The sequence below is a fragment of the Mobula birostris genome, chromosome 1 (genome assembly GCF_030028105.1).
Source record: "Mobula birostris isolate sMobBir1 chromosome 1, sMobBir1.hap1, whole genome shotgun sequence".
In the NCBI taxonomy this organism is placed as follows: domain Eukaryota; kingdom Metazoa; phylum Chordata; class Chondrichthyes; order Myliobatiformes; family Myliobatidae; genus Mobula; species Mobula birostris.
The window spans coordinates 150,735,067-150,760,770 of NC_092370.1; the positions used below are offsets into that span (position 1 = coordinate 150,735,067).

Here is a 25,704-nt window from a genome sequence, read left to right on the forward strand (position 1 = left end):
TTCTTTAGAACAGCCTGGTGATTTGAAAGATACTCTGACAATCACACAAAGTTGTCTAGGGGCTGTGATCATCCAAGCTACAGTATTATTGCTCATCAGCCTATTTAGCCACGCAACGGCAACATCCAACAAGAGAAAATCCAGCTATCGCCCATGACATTCAATGGCATTACCATCACTGAATCTCCCATTATTAATATCCTAGGACTTACCACTTACCAGAAACTGAACCAAAGCAACCATATGTATAATGTAGCTACAACAGAAGTTCAGAGGCTAGGAAACCTGTGGCAAGTAACTCACCACCTAACTCCCCAGTCTGTCCACTATCTACAAAGCTTGTCAGGAGTGTGATAGAATACTAACTTGAAGTCCAAACTACTATCAACTTATCACTTGCAATACCAGAGGATCCAACACACTTAGCCACTGTCACTTGGGCGAAGAATGCAGAACTGAAGGTGCTGTATTTAAATGCAGGTAGCATTCGGAATAAGGTGGACGAACTCATGGCACAATTAGAGATTGGTCGGTATGATGTCGTGGGCATCACTAAATCATGGCTGAAATAAGGTCATATTCTGGAGCTTAACATCAAAGAATATACTTTGTGTCGAAAGGACAGGAGGAAGGCATAGGCGGTGGTGTGGCTCTGTTGGTAACAGATGGAAATACATATTTAGAAAGAGGTGATATAGGGTCAGAGAATGTTGAATCTTTGTGGGTGGAGTTAAGAAACTGTAAGGGTGAAAAAAAATTATGAGAGTCATATACAGGCCTCCAAATAGTTGTCAAGATGTAGGGCTGAGATTGCAAAGGGGGCTGGAAAAGGCATGTAATAAGGGTAATGACACAATTGTAATGGGGGGGTTTCAATACGCAAGGGGATTGGGAAAATCGGGTATGCATTGGATTGCAAGAGAGGGAATTTGTTGAATGCCTATGAGATGGCTTTTTTGAGCAACTTGTGCTTGAGCCTACTCAGGGAAAGGCTATCTTAGATTGGGTGTTGTGTAATAACCCAGATCTTATTAAGGAACATAATGCAAAGGAACACGTAGGAGGCTGTGATCATATGATTGAATTCATACTGCAATTTGAGAGGGAGAAGCATAACTCATATGTATTAGTATCGCAATGGAACAAAGGGCATTATGGAGGCATGAGACAGGAGCTTGCCCAAGTTGTTTGGAGGAGGATACTGGCAGGGATGACAGCAGAGCAGAGGTGACTGAAGTTTCTGGGAACAGTTCACAAGCCGCAGGATAGATATATTCCAGAGAGGAAGTTGTTACAATTGGCAGGAGTAGGTAACCGTGGTTGACAAGGGAACTGCATAAGACCGCATAAAAGCCAAGGAAAGGGCATAAGAGGTAACAAAAGTGAGTGGGAAGTTGGATGACTGGAAGTTTTAAAATCCAACAAAAGGCAACTAAAAAAACTATAAGAAGGGAAAAGATGAAATATGAGTGCAAACTAGTCAATAGTATAAAGCAAGATACTAAAAGATTTTTCAGTTATATAAAGAATAAAAGGGAAGTGAGAATTGATATTGGACCACTGGAAAATGATGCTGGTGAGGTAGCATCAGTCTTCACTGCGGAGACACCAGCAGTGTGCCAGAGGTCTGTGAGTGTCAAGGAGCAGGAGTGAGTGCCATTGCTATTACAAAGGAAAAAGTGCTGGACAAATTCAAAAGTCTTAAGGTGGATAAGTCACCTGGACCAGGTGGACTACAGAGAGGTTGCTGAAGAGATAATGGATGCACTGGTCATGATCTTTCAAGAATCACTTGATTCTGACATGGTCCCAGAGGACCGGAAGATTGCAAATGTCACTACACTCTAAGAAGGGAGGAAGGCAAAAGAAAGGAAATTAGAGGCCAGTTAGCCTAACCTCAGTGGTTGGGAAAGTGTTGGAGTCCATTAAGGACAAGGTTTCAAGATACTTGGAGACTAATGATAAAATAACTTAAAGTCAGCAAGGTTTCTGTTAAGGGAAATCTTGAAAGAAAAATCTGTTAAGAGTTCTTCGAGGAAGTAACCAGCAAGGTGCATAAAGGAGAGGTAGTGGATGTCACTTACTTAGATTTACAAAAGACATTTGATAAGGTGCCACACATGAAGCTGCTAACAAGATAAAATCCTATGGCGTTACAGAAAAGATCCTGGCCTGGATAGAGGAATGGCTGACACGCAGGAGGCAGCGTGTGGGAATAAAGGGGGCCTTTTCTGGTCGGCTGCCAGTGACTAGTAGTGTTCCTCAGGGATCAGTATTGGGACTGCTACTTTTTGCATTGTGTGTCAATGATTTAGATGATGGAATTGATGGCTTTGTGGCAAAGTTTGCGGATGATACGAACATAGATGGAGGGGTAGGTAGTGCAGAGGAAGCAATGCGATTGCAGCAGGACTTGGACAAATTCAAAGAATGGGCAAAATAGTGGCAGATGGAATACAGTGTTGGGAAATGTGTAATGCATTTTGGTAAAAGGAACAATAGTGCAGACTATTATCTAAATGGGGAGAAAATTCAAACATAAGAGGTGCAAAGGGACTTAGGAGTCCTCGTGCAAGACTCCCAGAAGGTCAACTCACAGGTTGAGTCTGCAGTAAGGCAGGCAAATCCAATGTTGGCATTTATTTCAAGAGGAATAGAATATAAAAGCAAGGAGATAGTGCAGAGGCTTTACAGGATACTAGCCAAGCCGCACTTGTATTGTCACCAGTTTTGGATTGCATATCTCAGAAAGGATGTGTTGTCACTGGAGGGTCCAGAGGAGGTTCATGAGGATGATTCCGAGAATGAAGGGTTAACATACAAGGAGCATTTGGCATCTTTGGGCCTGTACTCAGTTGAACTTAGAAGAATGTGGGGGGGGGGGGGGGGGAATCTTATTGAAACCTACGAAATATTGAAAGAACTGGATAAAGTAAAGGTGGAGAGGATGTTTCCTGTGCTGTGGGTTCAGCCTCAAAACTGAGAGGCAAACTTTTAGAACAGAAGGAAGGAGGAATGTTTTTAGCCAGAGAGTAGTAAATCTGTGGAATGCTTTGCCAGACTGCAGTGGAGGCCAAGTGTGTGGGTATGTTTAAAGCGGAAGTTGATAGTTTCCTGATTTGTCAGGGCATCAAAGGATATGGTGCAGAGGCAGGTGTTGGAGTTGAGTGGATCTGGGATCAGCTATGATGGAGTGGAGGAGCAGACTCGATGGGCTGAATATCATAATTCTGCTCCTATGTCTTACGGACTTAAGGACTATCTGAGAAAAGTGTGTAATATAGCAATTTATAATTTTGCTTGTTTTGTTTGCTACCAGCAGGTCATCACTTACTTCATCAGAAACTTACCAAGACTCCTTAAACAACTCCTTTCTGTACTAACTAATAGGGCAAGGGCAGCGAAAGCATGTGACACCACCAGCTGGAGGCAGCCAATTGCCATCCTGACTTAGAAATAAATTGTTCTTTCACCACCTAAAAATCCTGAAAATCCCTCCCTAACAGCATTATTGGTATACCCACACTTCAAGGAATGGAGTGGTTCTAGGCAACAGGTGACTACTATCTACTCGAGGGAATTTAGTAACAGATAATTAAACGCTGGCTTCAGGCTAAAGTCCATAACCTTTGAATGAACAGAAAAATATTCCCTACAAGTGGTAGGAAGTGCCAGCTTGAGTATTCACAGAATTTTAGAGATCAACATCCAATGTATTTCAAAACACTTGCAGTGCAGCAATCTCATTACAAATAGACTACATGGTGAAGGTATTCCCAGAAAAAAAAACAAAGTCACTGGCAGCTCAATAATTCCTACTAGCAAATTGCTAAATTTATAAATGAAAAACCATCAAACATTTGAAAAGCATATTAAATAAAAACAGAACTAGCTTTCGAATTCTAAATCAAATATTTTAACATTAGTTATTTACCTGGAAAAGCCACCCCAATACAGCAAGGATCAACAGCTTGTTCAGGTAATGTTTCTTCTGTCCATCTCTTAGAACCAAACATCTGTTTGTTTAACCAGAACAACATTTTAGCTGATGTCAAAATAACCTGCAGATGCTGTTCTTCTGTTCTCCATTCTCCTTGCAAGTGAACAATACCTTCACATTCACTAGGTAATCACTGCATTTTTAATATAAATTAGTGGCGTTTCTGGATTCACCCTTTTTGTTAAATGCATTGATCTCATTTTATATTAATGAAATTAATTATTCTGATTATATGTCAGCTTCAGATTAATTCATCCATTTTTGCACCTACAGCCATAGAGAAACATACTGCTACAATAACATAATACTGTTCAGGATCAGTTTTTCAAAAATATTTTCATTTGGTGTTTGTAGGGCGTTGCATCACAATAATTGGCAGCCCATTTGTTATATATTATTTTGACTGCACAGTAACAAACCAAATTTACTGGTGACAGAAATTCCTGGGAAATGAAAGGTACAATGTAATTACAGGCTCTTTCTCAAATTTCACTACGTTGGTTAAAAAGTAAATCCCACATATGTTGCAATTATTCATAATTCCCCTCATCGTTCTGGTTGCACATGAAAAAGCAATGACAACTAGAATTAAGATTTAGCAATATTCACTTTCCCATCCAGGATTAAACAATTTCATCCGACACTTTTCAGAGCAAGTCTAAGACTTCCACCTCCTCTGGTCTTCGTAGAAAACCCCAAGAGACTGGGACTGCAATCTAGTCATCAGGCCTAACCATCTGAAGACAGCTCAAATTCCATTACAGAAAGTGCTGATATTTATTTATTTACTGATTGATTCATTATTGTCACAGTGGAAAACCTGTCTTGCATACCATTCATACAGATCAATCGATTCCAACAGTGCTTCGAGGTAGTATAACATAAAACGGAAGCAAAGTGCAGAATGTTACAGTTACAGAGAAAGTGTACTTTAATCAAGTAAATCAGGAATGAAAATTATACTGGTTACCAAGAAAACACCAAATACTCATAATAAAGCTACCTTGCTCGCCAACATCCTTTGGGAAGGAATCTTCTCTCTTTACTTGATCTGATGTACATGACCCCCAAACCTACAATATTTGTTTCCTTGGACTTGCTCTCAGACTTTACCTAGCTGCTTGGGACAGGCAATAAATTGCCACCAGCACCCACTTCACATGAAAGAATATCAAAGCTGATGTTATTTGCAATTTCTGAGGCATTAATACTTTGTATTGTTTTAAAAGATCCCCACTTGTTTACTTTTAAATACTGAAGAATTTCAATATATCATTTAATCCTGTAATACCAACTTTAGTTTTGTCACTCCCTATCTTACAACATGATATGTTGAGACAGACATAACTGTCCAAGCAATGGGATTACACCTTCATAAAAATCCTTGTCAACTGATAGGGACGTAGAGGGTCAGAGTTCAACAGCATAGAAACAGGCCATTCAGGCTGACCTGTCCAAACCAACTGAGACGTCTATCTTCATTAATTCCATCTTGTTGCCCCATATCCTTATTTTCCATTCCTTTCCATGTACTTTTACATTGCTTTTTAAATATTGTAATGTAACTGCCTCTAACCACCTGGTCTGGCAGTTCATTCCACATACCCACCATCCTGCGTGAGAGGAATTTGACCTTCACACCTTAACCTACGCCCTCTAGCTTTAAAGAAATACTACTTACTCTATCTATACCCTTCATATTGTTCATGAACCTCTACAAAGTTACCCTCAGCCTTCAGCACTCCATTTAGAACACACCCAGGCTATCTAATCTCTCCTTGTAACTAAGGCCCAACATTCTAGGCAACATTCTGGTGAATCGCTTCACTGATTCTTGCCCTGCCACATCCTTTCAATAGCATGGTCATCAGAACTGCACATAATATTCTAAATGCAGTCTAACTAACATCTCGTACAATTGCAACATGATGCCCCAACTCCTATCCTCGACACCTCTGCCGATAAAGACAACCAAGCTCAGGGACCTAAGAACTTGCAAACACCAAGCCTATAGCATATTAGGTATTCAGCTTCTTACTTTACAAAGGAATTGAAAAAAAGGAAGCAAATGTACTCAGCTACCTCCTCCTGACACTCACCTGTATAAATGCAAGATGAGCGTAAACACTTTGCGGTAACAATCCAGGAATGGTGCCACATTGTCCATCATGCTCAGAAACTCCACCACCCAGGGTACAGTTAGAATAGTACGTCCATTTTTAATTGACCTTCTCAGTAAGTCGTATATATTTAGAACAGGCAAACTCTGGGCAGGTAATAACAAAAAAAACTCAACACGCCAAATGTTGCGACTTATAGTTTAATAAACGCAGAATCTCAGTTAGGCTTTTCTTAAAGAATAACTATTCTAGATAAGCCTTCAGAGGAATCAAGGGGTTTGTGGGGGAAGATATTTTGCAACTTGTCTTAGATAATAAAGCAAAGCTGCTACAAACAACAAGCTGAATTTACACAGCAAAAAAAAATGAACAAAGGCACAATCAGAGAAATTTGGATGCAGACAGAGAAGAGATAAGAGGAACAAAACCCTGAAGATGATTTTCAAAACAGCCTTACAGGAGAAGTACACTTGATGGGAATGGAATTCCAAGAGACAATGACCAGATGGATAGAAAGATGGATACGATACCAAAGTCAGTTTGTGAGTCCAGAGATAGCTACAGAAGGATTATGGATAGCAGTAGGTGATGTGGACCCTTGAACTCACTCCACCAATCAATAAGATAATGGTCGATCTAATTGTCAGCAATTTTCTTTCCAATCTCAATATCCCATGATTTTCTAAATGCCCAAACATCTCTCTGCTTTGGCTGTAATTTGCAACTGACCCAAAGCTCTCAGTCTTAAATTGGTGGTACCTCATCCTGAGGTTGTGACATTTTCCCATTCCCAATACCTTTGCTCTTCCTTTCCTCGTTACAAATGATAAGTTTTCAAGATTTGTTTGTGTATCACTTTTTACAACCATTTTCTATTTCTCATTCTTTATCAACTTTCAGCCATCAGCCATCCCTTGTTAGTTTCTACAATTCTCCACCATTACTTTAGCTGGACATGGATGGATCCAGTTCAATGGTTCCATGATGGTGTGAATCAATGTTGCAAAATATTTCTTTAAATCAAATAGTTTTTTAAATGTTCCTGTGCATTAAAAGAGGATGCTTAGAGATAAAATGTCACCTTAACTTGTACTTATTTTTTAAAACAAGTCCCGCTTGTGAATAATTAAACAAGAGGTCTCTATCACATTTACAAGTTTACTTTTCAAATATTATCCATGAAGAACAAACCTGCCGCAATGTTAGAAATGAGAAAACAAATATTAGGGGAAAATCACTGACACATTGTAAAGAATGAAACAGGGAATTAGTATTTTTAATTAACACACATAAAAATTGCTGGTGAACACAGTAGGCCAGGCAGCATCTATAGGAAGAGGTACAGTCGATATTCCGGGCCAAGACCTTTCGTCAGGACTAGCTGAAAGAAGAGATAGTAACAGATTTGAAAGTGGGAGGGGGAGATCTGAAAAAGTTTTCAATTATTTAAGGAATGTGGTTTTATAAAATTAATTGCTCAGATGAGAAATAGCAACACAAACATCTAAAATGCTACACCAGCAAAAAAAATCCATACCTTGTTCCTTAGAGAAATACTAGCCTCTTGCATTTCTCTCGTTGGTCGATCTCCAGTACGATAAGGAAGGAAGGTAAGAAAACCAAGAAACTTAGCCAGTAATCTTGCTGTCATCAAGACTGAGGCAAAGTGTGCCTTCTCATCCTAAAGGAACAAAAGTAAACAAGGAAATATTACAACAAAAATGATCCGTATTGTTAACAAGGTAAAAATGTAATAATAATAAAGAATATTAACACAACTTATTTAGAAAATATCTACAGATCCTAACCAAGTGGTCTGAAAAGGGTTGAACATTAGCAAGTTAGGACTTGGCACTGCCTCAATACTTACTCAAACCTCTTTACAAATATTTCAGTCAAAGTTGCAATAGTCTATGTTGAACATTACAAATAACTTCTAAAATACCAGTTTCTATTCTTCCTTGAAAATATCACTCTTAGAATATTGTTCTGTGCGTATTTTATGCCGGTTCATTTTCTCAAGTGAAAATCTGGTTTAATTGTTTTTCCATACAATCAAATCCATTATTCCACCATTCTCAAACAAGAGAAAATCTGCAGATGCTGGAAATCCAAGCAACATGCTGGAGGAACTCAACAGGCCAGGCAGCATCTATGGAAAATAGTACAATCAGCATTTCTGGCCCAGACACTTTGGCAGGACCATTCTGCCCACTCCCAAAAACTACCAAACACCAACAAACAAAATGAACTGAAATTTTAAATCAACACACATCAAAGTTGCTGGTGAACGCAGCAGGCCAGGCAGCATCTCTAGGAAGAGGTACAGTCAACGTTTCGGGCTGAGACCCTTCGTCAGGACTAACTGAAGGAAGAGCTAGTAAGAGATTTGAAAGTGGGAGGGAGAGGGGGAGATCCAAAATGATAGGAGAAGATAGGAGGGGGAGGGATGGAACCAAGAGCTGGACAGGTGATTGGAAAAAGAGATATGAGAGGATCATGGGACAGGAGACCCAGGGAGAAGGAAAAGGGGGAGGGGGGGAAAAACCCAGAGGATGGGCAAGGGGTATAGTCAGAGAGACAGAGGGAGAAAAAGGAGAGAGAGAGAGAGAAAGAATGTGTGTATATAAATTAATAATGGATGGGGTACGAGGGGGAGGTGGGGCATTAACGGAAGTTAAAGTAGTCAATGTTCATGCCATCAGGTTGGAGGCTACCCAGACGGAATATAAGATGTTGTTCCTTCAGCCTGAGTGTGGCTTCATCTTTACAGTAGAGGAGGCCGCGTATAGACATATCAGAATGGGAATGGGATGTGGAATTAAAATGTGCGGCCACTGGGAGATCCTACTTTCTCTGGCAGACAGAGCATAGGTGTTCAGCAAAATGATCTCCCAGTCTGCGTCGGGTCTCACCAAATTCGTATCCCATCCGTTATTTATTTATATACACAGTTAGGACTAACAGTTAGTTTCTTCACTCAAGGTGTTTAGGCTTATACTTATTAACTAATTGCCCTGCTGGCTTTTATTTTGAAATTCAGTTGGACCACAACAGGAAGGCAGTCATTTTTGTTTTTTAATAAAGTTTTTCTGTAAGGCTGAAGAACATGTATACAATTTTGTGCTGTCTTTCTTATGCTTGTGCCATCGAAGCAAGAAGGCTGTGAGTGGAACATCTGACAGGATTTTCGGAGAGAAGGCAGTTTACTACTCGGGGTAAAGAAAGGCAAGACTGCGCAGGCGCTTGATGTCAGCCAGTAGAGAGCGGGAACAGTTTAAAAAGACTGCCCTATACAGTGGGCAGTGGAGTGAGAGGGTAGCAGAGTGATAGGGCTTTGGCTCAAACGAGGCTTCGGCGAAGAAGGGTCAAGGCGAAGAACTGATTCGCAGAGATTCACAGATGACAGTCTTCAACTACCCCAGCGGGCTCTTCCCTTTTTCCCGTGGTCCTCTTCTGCTAACATCCATTGCTCTGACATGGCAGGTGAGCTCAGACCCATGCCATGCTCCTCCTGTGACATGTGGGAACTCAGGGAGGCTGACAGTGTCCCTGAAGACTACGTGTGCAGGAAGTGTGTCCATCCACAGCTCCTGATAGACCACATGGCAGCACTGGAGCTGCGCATGGACTCACTTTGGAGCATCCGAGGTGCTGAGAATGTTGTGGATAGCACAGTTAGTGAGTTGGTCACACTGCAGTTTAAGGATCTAAGGAAAGATGGGGAATGGGTGACCAACAGGATGAGCAGTCACAGGAAGGTGGTACAGGAGTCTCCTGCAGTCATCTCCCTCCAAAACAGATATACCGCTTTGGAGTCTGTTGGGGCAGATGGCTCATCAGGTGAAGGCAGCAGTAGCCAGGATCATGGCACCGTGGGTGGCTCTGCTGCGCACGAGGGCAAGAAAAAGAGTGGTGGAGCTGTTGTGGTAGGGGATTCCACGGTAAGGGGAATAGAAAGGAGCTTCTGTGGCCGCAAACGGGACTCCCATATGGTGTGTTGCCTCCTGGGTGCAAGGGTCAGAGATGTCTCAGAGAGGCTGCAGGGCATTCTGAAAGGCAAGGGTGAGCAGCCAGCTGTCGTGGTGTATGTAGGTACTAACGATATAGGAAGAAAGCAGGATGAGCTCCTACAAGCTGAATTTAGGGAGCTAGGAGAAAAATTAAAGAGTAGGACCTCAAAGGTAAAAATCTCAGGATTATTACCGGTGCCACGTGCTAGCCAGAGTTGGAAGAGCAGGATAGCTAGAATGAATACTGTATGTGGCTTGAGCGGTGGTGCAGGAGGGAGGGTTTCAGATTCTTGGGGCATTGGAACTGCTTATCGGGGAGGTGGGACCAGTACCATCCGGACGGTGTACATCTGGGCAGAGCCAGGAACAATGTCCTAGGGAGATTGTTTGCCAGTGCTGTTGGGGAGACGTTAAACTAATATGGTAGGGGGATGGGAACTAACACAGAAAAGAAGATGGAAGTGATGCAGAGACCAAAGCTAGAGTTAATGGAAAAAAAGTAAGAGTAGAGTGCATAAAAGTAAAAAGCAAAAATCGCATAGGTCACTAGATTCTAAAAGGACAATGAGTATGAGGGCAATTTATCTAAATGCCCGTAGTATTAGAAACGAGGTTAGTGAACTTGAGGCACAGATCAGTACCAAGGCATATGATTTAGTGGCCATTACAGAAACCTGGTTGCAAGATGGAGATGACTGGGAATTAAATATCCAAGGGTATCAGGTAATATGGAAAGATAGGCAGGAAGGCAAAGGAGGTGGCACTCTTAATTAAGGATGAGATCAGGGCAATTGTGAGAGACGATATAAGATCTACAGAACAGAATGTTGAGACCGCTTGGGTAGAGATTAAGAACAGTAAAGGGAAAAAAAAATCACCGGTGGGTGTTGTCTATAGGCCACCTAATAAAAATATTGCAGTGGTAGAGGCGATTAACCAAGAAATAACTGAGGCTTGTAAGAATGGAATGGGAGTTGTCATGGGGGAGTTTAACTTCCACATAAATTGGGTGAATCAGGTTGGTTAAGGAAATCTGGAGGAGGACTTCATAGAATGCATCCATGATGGCTTTCTTGAGCAGCTTGTTAGTGAACCTACAAGGGAAAATACTACCTTAGATCTAGTCCTGTGCAATGAGACAGGTAAGATTAACGATCTTGTCGTCAGGGATCCTCTTGGAAAGAGTGATTCAATTTCGCATTCAGATGGAGGATGAAATAGTTAGATCTAAAACTAGTGTATTATACTCGAACAAGGGAGACTACAACGGGATGAGGAAGGAGTTGGCTAATGTGGATTGGGAGCACAGGCTATTTGGTAGGACAGTTGAGGAACAGTGGAAAACTTTCAAAGAGATTTTTCACAGTGCTCAACAAAAGTATATTCCAGTCAAAAGTAAGGGCAGTAAGTGTGGGGAGAGCCAGCCTTGGATAACTAAGGAAATAAAAGATAGTATCAAATTAAAAGTTCATGTGTACAAAGTCACAAAGAGTAGTGGGAGACTGGAGGATTGGGAAAACTTTAAAAAGCAACAGAGAACAACTAAACAAGAAATAAGGAAAGGGAAGATAGAGTATGAAAGTAAATTAACACAAAATATAAAAACAGACAGCATAAGTTTTTATAAATATATAAAGCGGAAGAGGGTGGCTCAAGTCAATATAGATCCCTTGGAAGATGAGAAGGGGAAATTGATATTGGTGCTAAGGAAATGGTTGAGGCAATGAACAACTATTTTACGTCAGCCTTCATGGTGGAGGACACGTCTAATATGCCAAAGAAGGATGTTATAAACAAAATGGGAAGTGAGGACCTCGATAAAATCACTGTCACTAAAGAGATAGTGATGAGCAAACTAGAGGGCCTGAAGGTAGATAAGTCCCCTGGTCCAGATGGGATGCATCATGAAGAAATTGGCGGAGGTTATAGTAGACGCGTTGGTAATCATTTATCAAACCTCTCTAGACACTGGGCAGGTCCCGGCGAAATGGAAGACAGCAAATGTAACACCACTTTTTAAAAAAGGATGTAGGTAAAAGATGGGCAACTATGGGTCAGTTAGCTTAACACCTTTAGTCAGGAAAATGCTTGAAGCTGTCATTTAGGAAGAAATAGCGAAACGTTTAGAAAAGAGTGGTTCCATTAGACAGACACAGCATAGATTCAGAAAGGGCATGTCCTGTCTGACAAACTTAATGGAGTTCTTTGAGGACATAATGAGTGCAGTGGATAGAGGGGAATAGGTGGATGTCACATACTTGGATTTCCAGAAGGCATTTGATAAGGTGCCACACAAGAGACAATTCGGATGCATGGAGTTGGAAGAAGTGTATTGGCATGGATAGTGAATTGGTTAACCAATAGAAGGCAGAGAAGAAGAAGAAGAATAGCCCTTAACTCGGCAGTGGAGTTATCAGGGCACCGTCATGACGGAACTTCCGTAGCAAGCTATTCTTGTTTTTACTAGCTCGACACTCAACCCGACTTGGATTCGAACTCGGGAATCTTCAGTCCGGGATCTGGCGCTGATATTATTGCACCACCAAGCGGGACAACAGAAGGCAGAGAGTTGGTATAAATGGGTGGTTCTCCGGTTGGCAGTCCGTGGTGAGTGGGGTGCCGCAGGGGTCGATGCTGGGCCTGCAGCTGTTTACCATTTACACTGATGATTTGGAAGAGGGGACTGAGTGTAGCATAGCAAAATTTGCTTATGACACTAAACTGAGTGGAAAAGCAAATTGTACAGAAGATCTGGAGAGTCTGCAGAGGAATATAGATAGGTTAAGTGAGTGGGCCAAGGTCTGGCAGATGGAATACAACGTTGGTAAATGTGAGATCATCCACTTTGGAAGGAATAATATTAGATTAGATTAGATTAGATTCAACTTTATTGTCATTGTGCCGAGTACAGATACAAAGCCAATGAAGTGCATTTAGCATCTGACCAGAAATGCAAAGAATAGTGTTATTTACAAAATAACTGAAAATAAAAAAAGTGCTTCAGCACACAAATATAAAAGTACTGAGACAGTACAACACAGATGCAATATTGCTTAGCGCTGTGATGAGAGGTTCAGCAGTGTCACAGCCTCAGGGAAGAAGCTCTTCCTGTGCCTGCTGGTGTGGGAGTGGAGGCTCCTGTAGCACCTACCGGATGGGAGGAGAGTAAAGAGTCCATGGTTAGGATGAGATGCATCCCTGATAATGCTTTTCGCCTTGCCCAGGCAGCGTTTATGGTAGATGTTCTCAATGGTGGGCAATTGGGTGCCGATAATCCACTGGGCAGTTTATTATTTAAATAGTGAAAGATTGCAGCATGCTGTTGCGAAGAGGGACTTAGGAGTACTTGTTCATGAATTGCCAAAAGTTGGCTTGCAGGTGCAACAGGTTATTAAGAAGGCAAATGGAATGTTGGCCATCATTGTAGAGGGATTGAATTCAAGAGCAGGGAGGTCCTGAGAGAGGTTGCTGAAGAGATAATGAGGGCATTGGTCATGATCTTTCAAGAATCACTTGATTCTGGCATGGTCCCAGAGTACTGGAAGATTGCAAATGTCTTTAAGAAGGGAGGAAGGCAAAAGAAAGGAAATTAGAGGCCAGTTAGCCTAACCTCAGCCTAAAAGCGTTGGAGTCCATTATTAAGGACAAAGTTTTGAGGTACTTGGAGACTAATGAAAAAATAAGTCAAAGTCAGCATGGTTTCTGTAAAGGGTAATCTTGCCTGACAAATCTGTTAGAGTTCTTCAAAGGACAGACAGTGGATGGCACTTACTTGGATTTTCAAAAGGCAGTTGAGAAGGTGCCACATATGAGACTGCTTAACAAAATAAAATCCTATGGCATTACAGGAAATATACTGGCATAGATAAAGAAATGGCTGACAGGCAGGAGGCAGCGAGTGGGAATAATGGCAGCCTTTTCTGGTTGGCTGCCGGTGACTAGTGGTGCTCTCAAGGGTCAGTACTGGGACACCTACTTTCCACATTGTTTGTCAATGATTTGGATGATGGAATTGATGGTTTTGTGGCAAAGCCTGTGGATGATACAAAGATATGTGGAGGGGTAGGTAGAGCTGAGGAAGCAATGCAATGCAAATTGGAAGAATGGGCAAAAACTGGCAGATGGAATACAGTGTTGGGTAATGTATGACAATGCATTCTGATAAAAGGAACAATAGTGCAGACTATTATCTAAGTGGAGAGAAAATCCAAATATCAGAGGTGCAGAGGGATTTAGGAGTCCTCGTGCAGGACTCCCAGAAGGTTAATTTACAGGTTGAGTCTGTGGTAAAGGAGGCAAATGCAATGATGGCATTTATTTCAAGGGGAACAGAAGGTAAAAGCAAGGAGATAATGCTGAGGGTTTATAAGACTTCAGATCGCACTTGAAGTATTGTCTCACAAAGGATATGTTGTCATTGGAGAGTCCAGAGGAGGTTCACGAGGATGATATCAGGGAATAAAGGGGTTAACATATGAGGAGTGTTTGGCAGCTTTGAGCCTGTACTCACTAGAATTTCAAAGAATGCGGAGGGGATCTCATTGAAACCTACCGAATGTTGAAAGGACTAGATAAGGTGGATATGGAGAGGATGTTTCAAATGGTGGGGGTATCCAGAACTAGAAGGCACATCCTCAAAATTGAGGGGTGATCTTTAGAACAAAGATAAGGAGGAATTCTTTAGCCAGAGAGTAGAGAATTTGTGGAATGTTCTGCCAGATACTACAGTGGAGGCCAAGTCCATGGGTATACTTAAAGTGGAAGTTGATCGTTTCCTGATTGGTCAGGGCTTCATAGGAAATGGTGAGAAGATAGGTGTATAGGGTTGAGTGGGATCCAGAATCAGCCATGATAGAATGGTGGAACAGACTCCATGGGCTGAATGGCCCAATTCTGCTCCTATGTCTTATGGTCTTATCAGAAATTTGCAGCATTAAGTACTTATGGTACTTCTCTGTTCCCCTCAGTTTTATTCTTTTTCAATTGAATATGTGAGTGCTGCCCAATAAAGTACCTGGAGCTTGGATGCTACATCCTGACTCCTGTGTTCAAATGAATGGAGTTTGGCTGACTGCTGAATTGTGTACTTCCTACTTCACACACAGAGACAGCAGTACACAAAGCACAGAGCAATAGCTTATTTTGAACAGACATTTCCAATATTTTGGATTTAACATAGATTCAATGTCCAAATCTTATTTTTGCTAAATTTCTATTTATTCCTTATGGTAAAGGATTTATAATTTAATAGAGTGAACAAAGTGTTTTCTTAGACAATAACAAATTTTACCAACACCAGCAAGCCAGGCTGACGAAGGTCTCGGCCCGAAACGTTGACTGTACCTCTTCCTAGAGATGCTGCCTGGCCTGCTGTGTTCACCAGCAACTTTGATGTGTGTTGCTTGAATTTCCAGCATCTGCAGAATTCCTCGTGTTAACAAATTTTACAATTTGATTGATGGCCATTTTGCTTGAATCACAAAATAAAATGTAGGTTTTAGCCAATCTGAATACCCTCATTTTCAAAGTTCGGGTGAATTAATAGTTTGCAAAATGAAAACCCCACCAAAATTCATCTTAAACCACAACACCACCCATATCATCCAATAATGAGATATTTAACAGTAAAATTCTTCTTATATTATCTACAATTCTGATAATCTAAATTTTGGATTGAAATTTTTTTCACTTTAACATGAACTGCAGTACAGATTTTTTTTTTACTGAATTACCTAGGCATCACAGTGGCGTAGACAAATAGTGGAACTAACTCTCAATGCTCCAATAAAGTCAGTTCAGACTTATCAGATACTCAAGTTTCCTTGATGGCAACTTACAAGATTACTATCAGCACACAAAAGGAATTGCTGCTCCGCAAAAATTACACCATTGATAAAGCTCATGTAGAAGCTGGTAAAATGAATAAACAATCCATGAGATAACCCCTAACCTCTGCACCAGAGGTTACAGGCTTCTAACAGTCTTTGTAGCAACTTCATGACAACTAGTGGCCTAGTCTAGCACAAGAACACATGACAACACAGATGAAGACATAACTGATATATTTGGATTCAGTACTAAATACATGTTTTCTCAGAAAATGTAAGATTTGAGGATAGATGCCGCAAGGAATGTGGAAAATGGTGCTTAATGGTCAGCATGGACTTAGTGGGTCTCTGTCCATGTCAAATGAACTTGCTATAGGAAGATTGATCAAATAAACACACCTCCACTTTACACAAATGAAGATGTGTTCTCTTGCTCCACAACATCTTCCCAAAAATACAGGAGCAAAGCAGTCGGGGCTGCGCACACTTTAAATATGAGTACAAGACAGCCATTAGGTCTTGAAGCATGTTCTACAAGTTCATGGCTGGTCTTAACAATACTCCTCTGACTGTTCAGCCTAACACGGAACTGTTTCGAGTACTGTCACCAATTCACCAGGTGTAGCAACTTTAAAAAAGTGTTTATCTGTGAAATGCCTGATCCACTCCAGCAGCAAGATGGAAATTGAACACACAAATTCAATATTTGCTCATCTATATAATCATAAACTACCAAGCAACTTCCATACAATCAATTGTGCTAAACTTTAGACCCAAAAGTTATTATTAGGGTTTTGGGAAGAATTATTTAGTTGATGCAGTCTACATAATCAAACAATTAGATATTCAGGAAATTAGTTATATCATAAAGAGAAAACAATCCATTGTCAGCAAAGGATTTTGAAGATCACAAACAACATAAAATGAACAACACATATTGTATCATAATTTACCTGTTCATCCATGTCTGCCTCACCTCCTGAGGACTTGTGCCTAAGGATGGTAATGCCATCCAGCTCCAAAATCTGCTGACACAAAATGTCTGACAAGTGTTGGTTCAACTGATGGCTGCATCAGAGGAAAAAATGACAAGTAAGTCCTTTCAAAGAATGAAGTGCCAACAAAGTTGTATACCAAGTGAGTATTGATTAGTATAAAAGGTTCTGGAAAGAACCACTTTCTACCCACAGAAGAATAATTATTTTATAAACACAAATCAATTTTGTTATGTGGAATAGTAACTGATTAACGATTTCGCAGGAAAAGTTGCAAGGGAGCACTGAAAGAACTAACTATTTAACAGCAATTTCAAAATTGAATCTGGGGGTTCTGGTTCACACTGTCAAGCTTCCTGGATTAGAGCCACTCTACCTCCCTGTTGACCAGTAAAAATCATCTTCCACCATTTTCTAGAGCCAAAGAGGAAGGAGAAACTGAAAAGAAACACTAGGAAAATGTATTAAGTAAACCAATGGGATGAAATGCTTAATAGCACTTGAACACAAATGTCCTGCTGCAAAAACTTCTCAGATTCTGTAAATGTTCCACTAAATTAGGTACCAGAAATTTAAGTCTTATTATTAATACAAGTGATCATGAAACTATAGGCTTGACAAATTTGTCACCGGAAAATACTGGCTTCAATTTTTAAGGAAGTAGTGACTGGATATTTAGAAAATCACAACATAAGCAAGTAGTGCTAATGTTTTTTATGAGAAGAATAGTTCACAGTAGTGGTGAATGAGGGCATGCATGCCAGTTCATGAGCCTGATGGTCATAGGATAATAATTGTTCCTGAACCAGGTAGTGTGAGAGCAAAGGCTTCTATACCTCCTGCCTGATGGTAATAGCGAGAAGAGAGCATGGCCTGGATGGTGGGAGTTTTTGATGGTGGATGCTGCTTTTTTGTAGTAGCGTTCCACTCAATGATGGGGAGTATTTCCTCTGTGATGGACCGGGCTTCATCTACCATTTTCTGAAGCATTTTCCATTTGTGGGCATTATGTTTCCAAACCGGGCCAAGACACATCCAGTTAGGATACTCCACATTGTGCATCTTCAGAAGCATGAACATTTTTTGTGACATGTCAATTCTACACAAACTTCTAAGACAGTACAGGCACTGTCAAGTCTTGTTTGTGATGATACTTACGTAGAGGATACCTGGACTTCCCTAAAAAGAACAGTGGTGGAGGCAGATATGTTAAGACTTTAAGAAGCTCAGATAGTCATATGAATGTACAAAGAATGGAGGGATATGGACCACATACAGGCAGAAGGAATTAGGTGCATTAGTTTAATTAGTTCTTTTTTTAAAAATTTTTTTATTTTTATTTGGATAAGGAATTCACAAGTATCATGTACTTTTTTCACATGTATAACCTTTTCCATTTTTTTATATGTATCTATAATTATTTATACATTCTTAAGTACACATTGAGATGATATAAAAAGAAATTAGACACCTAAATAGATAATTATGTACAGTGGAAATTCTAATATATTAGGCTAAATAATGGTATTAATTGTTAAGAAAAATAGTAATAATAGTGAATTAGTAATAGTTTCCATATATCTCTTCTGGATCATTTCTTCTGGTCCAAAATGTTGTATGTAAGCCTATGTAACAACCAATGTAGGTGTTTACATCCTAACTTGTTCATACTTGCTCCTGCCCCCAAACATAATTATCCAATCCCTATGTACTTATTTACTTAATTTTATCATTTTTTATTCCTTACCCAAATCTTTTCCTTTACTTGTATTAATTCTCTATTTTCCAAAAAAAAACAAAAACAGTAAACATTTAGACTAGGGGTGCTTACATTAGCAATATTACTGTGTTGATGAGAAGAGCAGTATAAATCATTAGGAGAGTCATCTAAAGTCTGCTCGCTTTGGGGTTATATATTCAATCTATTTATTCCAGATTTGATAAAATTTTTCTTTTTGAATTCTCAGGGAGTGTCAACTTTTCCATTTTAAGTATTTCCAAGATAATTTCGTGCCAATCTTCTAATGTAGGTGGTATTGGATTTAGCCACTTTCTAGTGATTGATTTCTTACATGCCGCTAAAAGGGCCTGCAGCAACTTTATATCTTCCTTCTGTTCAAGAAACAATACATGCCCCAAATAGAGCGTCTCAAAGTTCAGAGGTATCTGGGTCCTAAGTACCTTAACTAATGTTCTATGAATACCTTCCCAATATAGACTTAATTTAGGACGATCCCAGAAAATATGGAAATGATTTGCCTCCTTGGAGCCGCACCTTCTCCAACACGTCACGTTTGTATCCTTATATTTTTCCTGATATGGGGTCTTGAAGTAACTTATAATATTTTTCCAACAGTGAGAAGAATTAGTCAAAAAATTAGTCGAAGACCACAGAAAGCTGCATATTTTCCCCCAAGCCTCCTCTGAAAGTACCAACCTCGCTTCTTTCTCCCACTTCTCTTTAATATACAATGTGTTTACATTTTTAGCATGGGAGAGTGTATTATATAATCGAGAAACTGATTTACTAGATATTGAACTGCAAGCCGAATAAAGAATCTTGAAAAATTCTAATTCTGTTGATAGGTCTGTATATCTGCAACTCTGGGTAACATAATTTCGTACTTGAAGGTACCTAAAAAAGTCATTGTGTTCTAGGCCATGTTTGTCCTGCAGGATTTGGAAACTTCGTAATACTCTTTTATCTATAAATGAGAGGTAGGTTGTAAGACCTTTCTTTATCCATAGTTCAAATCTTTTATCTCCTCTGTTGGGAAGAAATTCGGTATCATATGCACACCATCTGAAGAGTTTTAACATGTTATTAATTCCACATGAATTAACCACCTTCTGCCATACTTTTAATGTAACAGTTTTATCCAACTGTTTTTAAATTTTTCCAATTGGGCCATCAATCCTTTGTCAGCTATTGAGGCCTGTAGAGGAAAACTGTCAACCAATCCAAATTCTATTTCCTTCCATCTAGCCTTATATCCCCTATTACACCAATATAGCAGAGGGGTTATCTGTGAGGCATAAAAATAATTTCTCAGGCAAGGAAGAACCATGCCTCCTCCTTCCTTCCCTAACTGTAAGGTGTTATATCGAATTCTAGGTTTCTTTCCTTACCAAATGAAGCGGGAAATCCATTTGTCCCATTCCCTGAATTGATTATCATCCACCTCCACAGGTAAAGTACGGAAAAGATACAGTAACCGAGGAAGAATATTCATTTTTATAGTATTTATCCTTGAATTTAAACTTAAAAAGGGGATAAGATTCCATCTATGCATATCTGCTTTTATCTCTGAGATTAATGGCCCATAATTTACCTGTGACAGCGTTGAAAGATCCTTCGGCAGGGTTATTCCTAAATATTTTAATGATTTAGCTTCCCACTTAAGATCATATGTATCCTGCAATTTTTTGGATGGTGTATAATTTAGGGACATAACCTGCGTTTTCGTTACATTTATTTTATAACCTGATATTTTCCCAAAGTCATCCAACAGTGTAAACAATCCTATAAATGATTTTTCTGGTTCACTCAGATAGACTAAAAAATCATCTGCGAACAACGCCACTTTCTGTTCAATCCCTGCCACCTTGATACCTCTTACGATTTCGCTCTGTCTTATTAGTTGGGCAAGCGGTTAATATATAGCGTGAAAAGGAGAGGAGAAATTGGGCATCCCTGTCTAGTGCCTCTCTCTAAAATAAAGGAGTCAGAGAGGTCCCCATTTATATTAATTCGAGCTGTAAGGCTGTCATATAGAGTCTGAATTACTTTAATAAACTTTTCTTGAAAGCTGAATTTTCCTAACACTCTGTATAGGAATGCCCAACTAACCGAATCAAAAGCTTTCTCAGCGTCTAATCCTACTACCATTGTCTCTGTCTCGTTCTTATTAACCTGTTCTAATATATGTAGAGTTCTCCTTATGTTGTCCTGTGTTTGTCTTTGTTGAATAAATCCAGTCTGGTCTAAATGGATTAGGCCAGGTAAGAGCTTTTCCAATCTGCACGCTAATACAGATGTAAATAGTTTGTAATCTAAATTAATAACACTAATTGGCCGATAATTGCTACATTCTAGTTTATCTTTACCTTCTTTAGGAATAACTGAAATAATCGCTTCTCTCCAGGAAGGTGGAGTTTCTCTTCTCTGCAAGATCCAATTAAAGGTGTTAAGTAGTAATGGGGCTAACTGTGACTTCAGGGATTTGTACCACTCTGAGGTAAACCCATCTGAACCTGGGGACTTTCCAGCCTTTAAACTAGAGATGGCCACATTCAGTTCTTTGGCAGTTACTGGTTCTAACAGACTTTTATTTTGTAAATCTGTAAGTTTAGGTAGATCTAAAGAATTCAATAAACTGTCTATATAGGGCTCATTGGAGGCCAGGGGTTGGGAGTACAGCTCTCGATAATATGTTTCAAAACTCTCTTGAATTTTCCCTATTGTACTCTCCACAAGCTTTGTCTTTGGATTCTTTATTTTATGAATTGTATTGTCTGCTTGTTGTTTTCGTAATTTATATGCTAATAATCTAGCTGATTTACCGCCTACTTCATAATTCTTTTGTCTCAGGTAAAGAAAATTTCTTTGAGTTTCCAACCTATAAATATCGTCAATTTCACTTTGCAATTTCCTAATTTCCTGTTTTAAATTTGAATTACTTTTGTTGCTATCTACAACTTGAAGTTGTTTTAATTTTCCTTGAAGGTCTGCTAATTTTTGTGCATTGATTTTTTTCATGTGAGTGGTAATGGAAATAATTTTCCCTCTCAGTACAGCTTTCAATGTATCCCATAAGATCACTGGTGATGTTTCTCCCGTGTCATTAAGGTCTAGGTATTCTTTGATTTCTCCCCTTAATCTCTCCATTACTTTCGGGTTATTGAGTATATGTGAGTTTAACCTCCATAGTGTTTTCCTCATTTTCCTTTCCAGGATTAGAGACATAGAGACTGAGCTATGATCTGACAGATCAATTGTTGCAATATTACAGTTTTTTATCCTGAGTCTATCTGTATTAAAGATAAAGAAATAGTCTATCCTTGAATAGGCTGAATGAGGGTAAGAGTAATGTGTATAATCTTTACTAGTGGGGTGTAATTCCCTCCACACATCTATAATTCCCAACTCCTCCATCAATAAATTCATTTTTCGAGTCAGAGGTTTATTCTGAGTAACTATTCTTGAAGAATCTAATATAGGATTTAATCTAATATTAAAATCCCCTCCATAAATTACTACCCCTTGAGAACTGACCATTAGGTCAAAAATGTGTCTATAAAATAACCATTCACAACCTGGAGGAGCATAAACATTCAGCAATGTTATTTCTGTACCTTCTATTCTTCCTGTAATTTTTACAAATCTTCCATCTTTGTCTTTAGTCGCTGAAATATGTTTATAATTAAGAGTACTTGATATTAAAGTAGCTATCCCTCTTTTGTGGCTCAATTTATATGATGAATAAAATACATGTTTAAAGCCCATTCTTTTTAATTTTCCATGTTCAGATTGGCTCATATGTGTTTCCTGGGGGAAAGCTATTTGTGCCCTTTCTTTTTTCAATTTAGACATAATCTTATTTCTTTTAATTGGATTCAAAACCCCATTAACATTATAGGAAATTATTTTTATCAATTCAATTTGCATTTTTCTCTAGTAGAAAAAAAACACTCTCCTTTTCTAACCAAACAATAAGCAATCCCTTCTCCACAGTAAACCAAAACATATAACCTAGACATTTTTGAACGTATAACATTTGAAAATTTTTCCCGACTTCCCACAGTGAGGCCTGAGCACCGACCCGCCTCAGTTCAGAGGGATAACCTCTATCTTCACCCTGTGTTAGAGGGCCCTCAGCAGTTTGAATAATTATAGAGAATTTTCCCCTATTTATGTCTCGACCATATTGCTATCATTCAAGTTATTCCGTCTAGTTTATTTTCAGATACCAGCTTTCATTTTACCTTTGAGTCCAACTTACTCTTTTCAGTCATTTCTCTTAATTAGTCTGTATTCTCTGTACATTCACGTCTGACTATTTGCAGCTTTTCCTTGTAGTTTGACACTCTGGCTCGTGTGGAGTGTCCTCGCCCCACTAACTGCCACGACTTCTGCCGAATCCTCTCCAGTAGCGACTCCAGTTGGGTGATAACTTCAATAGGTAGACCCCGGTCCGCCAGGTCCAAGGTTGCCTCCTCCACCGTAGCGTAAGTTTTTGTCCCTTCGTCGTAAAAGACTTTCAGCCGAGCTGGATACAGGGTCTGAAATCTGATGTTGTTTTCCTTCAGGACCCTCCGTGTTTCCGCATATTCCTTCCGTCTGGCAAGGATCCCCGGTGCGTAATCGTGGTCTAAACTGATTCTACAGTTGCTCCACATGAAACCTTTCTTTTGCCATGACCGTTTAAGCCCCTCTTCCTTCGTTCTGTAACTGAGAAATCTGACCAGAATCGATCTGGGCTGGGCGCCTGCTGGAGGCTGTGGTGCCAACGCGCGGTGAGCCCTTTCTATCTGTAGGTCTTTTGCGGCCCGTATATCAAGGTTCTCTCTAAGCAGCTTCTCCACAAAGGGAATCATCAATCCGGGTTTACCTTCAGTTCCTTCGGGAACTCCGTAGATCCTCACATTTTCCCTTCTTGAGCGGCCTTCTTGGTCTATGAGCTTCCACTGGAGCTGCTCTTGCAGCTTTAGCATTTCTGCTATCACTTCCTCTGCGTTTTGTAGCTTCTCTTCAATTCCAACAATCCTCGCTTCGGCTTCATCTATCCTCGAGTTAGTTTTTACTATTTCTCCTTTAATATCCTCCAGCTGTTTGTTGTTATCTTGTCAGAACTCGTGAATCTCTCTGAGAATCAAAGACAGAGTCACCAATTCCTGCTCATTAGCTCCGTCCTGGCTTGCCGTGGGGGAGCTAGGCCCGTCACCTTGCTGCATCTCTTTGTGTTCATCAGCCTTCGGAGCAGACCTTTTAATCTTGTTCTTAGACATCATCCTTGCCCCTTTTATTAATATAGTTATACAATATTAAGTATTTGTCTAAATTCGATGTTGGGGCAGTTTACCTTCTTTTTGGCTGAGACACCTTTTCCTTACGCCACCATTCCCTTGATGACCCGGAAATCCCCGTAGTTTAATTAGTTCAGCACAACATTTCAACCAAATGGCTTGTTCCTGTATTGTACTATTCTATTTTCTAAGTTTTATGTTCTTTCTGTTGTTTTAATACAAGAAACTGTTAGCAGGCTGGAAAGACAGTTTATTTTCACTAATCAGAGAACAAATAATAAAGGTGCATGAACTCAAGATGATAAGCTGGAGAGGGAGAGCTTGAATTAAAGTGCTCTATCAAGTCCACACTGAATCTAAGCTAATTAAATGACTTCAGATAAATTAATATTCGATTAAATGATTATAAGTTCATTAAGTTCATTAAGATTATTAAGTAAATTAAAGCAAAACCAACCTCCCTGCACATAAAAGAAAATCTCTGAAGAATACTTGGCAACCAGAGAAAGCTGGAGGAGGACACGGCCCCCCAATATTCTGTGGAGCAACAAAGCGCTCCTGTAGCATTTTCAGTTTGGTAAGGTTGTCTGTTCCAAATATGTCCAGCACATCTTGGTCAGGATGTTCATTGCCTAAAAGTGTTCCAACTGTACATTTACACATCTATAGGAAATAAAAGGATAATTGTCATCGATGTTTAGAAATATAATTCAAATGCAGCTCAATAATCCCGAAAGGTGATTTTCCAGAACTATAGGGTCACAACTAGCTATCTTTAAATTAATTACTATGCCTTTACCTTAAGTATCAGCAAACACCTACTTTTGTGCATTGACAATACAAAGCCCAGTTTCCATCTCAGTAATCACCTCCAATGTAGCAGTCACCAAAAAATCCAATACAGAGTATATTCCATTTCCCAGAAAATTTTAAATTTGAACTTGTCACCACATGGAGCATTTAAAGTAAACGTACATTAGGGAAAAATAAACAGAACATGATGAACACGAAGACCAAGAGACCCAAGTCCTTCAAAGTTCCTTCAGAGTAACTGATCGAACGTATAGACCATAAAAGGTAGGAGCAAAATTGGGCCATTTGGCCCATCAAAGCATGCTCTGCTAAATAAGTGGTGAAGAAAGCATGACATGCTTGCCTTCGCAGGCTGGGGCTTGAATAAGAGTTGGGATATCTCGCTGTATCTTGACAAAATACTGGTTAGGCTCCACTTGGGAGTACTGTGTAAAGTTTTGTTCATCACATTATAAGAAGGATGTAACAACACAAGGGAGTTTGCAGAGGAGATTCACAAGGTTGTTGCTTGGATTGGAGGATTTTAGTTATGGGGACAGAATATATAGACAGGGCATGTTTTCCTTAAGGAACCTGAGGCATAGAGAGGGTAGATATTCAGAACCTTCCTCTCATAGTAGGGGAATCAAAAACAAGAGGGCTTTGTTTAAAGTGAGAGGAACAGGTTCTAATGGTGATCTGAGCAGCAAGTTTATTTTTACACTGCAAGTGGTTGATATCTGGAATTATGTACATTCAGATAAAATTACGATGCCTTAGAGGTATTTAGACAATGCTTAAATAGGCAAGACATAGAAGTAAATGGACCTAATGCAGGCACATATAGGCAAATAAATCAGTGTGGATGTGGTGGGCCAAAGGGTGTATTTCTGTGCTACACTAACTTAAATGAATTTACATGGGCTAAAA

General features: G+C 39.7%; 1 protein-coding gene across 4 annotated transcripts in view; it reads right to left on the reverse strand.

Annotated features, from left to right (window-relative positions):
• cdan1 (codanin 1) overlaps positions 1 to 25,704 on the reverse strand; it is a 176,309-nt gene that overhangs the window by 78,750 nt on the left and 71,855 nt on the right. For all 4 annotated transcript variants that reach the window (XM_072263937.1, XM_072263928.1, XM_072263957.1 and 1 more), the window contains 5 exons: positions 24,440 to 24,645; positions 16,915 to 17,029; positions 7,658 to 7,801; positions 6,100 to 6,266; positions 3,935 to 4,016 (listed from right to left, as the gene is read on the reverse strand). In XM_072263937.1, coding sequence (XP_072120038.1) covers positions 3,935 to 4,016; positions 6,100 to 6,266; positions 7,658 to 7,801; positions 16,915 to 17,029; positions 24,440 to 24,645 — 714 coding nt within the window. The remainder of the gene's footprint in view (positions 1 to 3,934; positions 4,017 to 6,099; positions 6,267 to 7,657; positions 7,802 to 16,914; positions 17,030 to 24,439; positions 24,646 to 25,704) is intronic.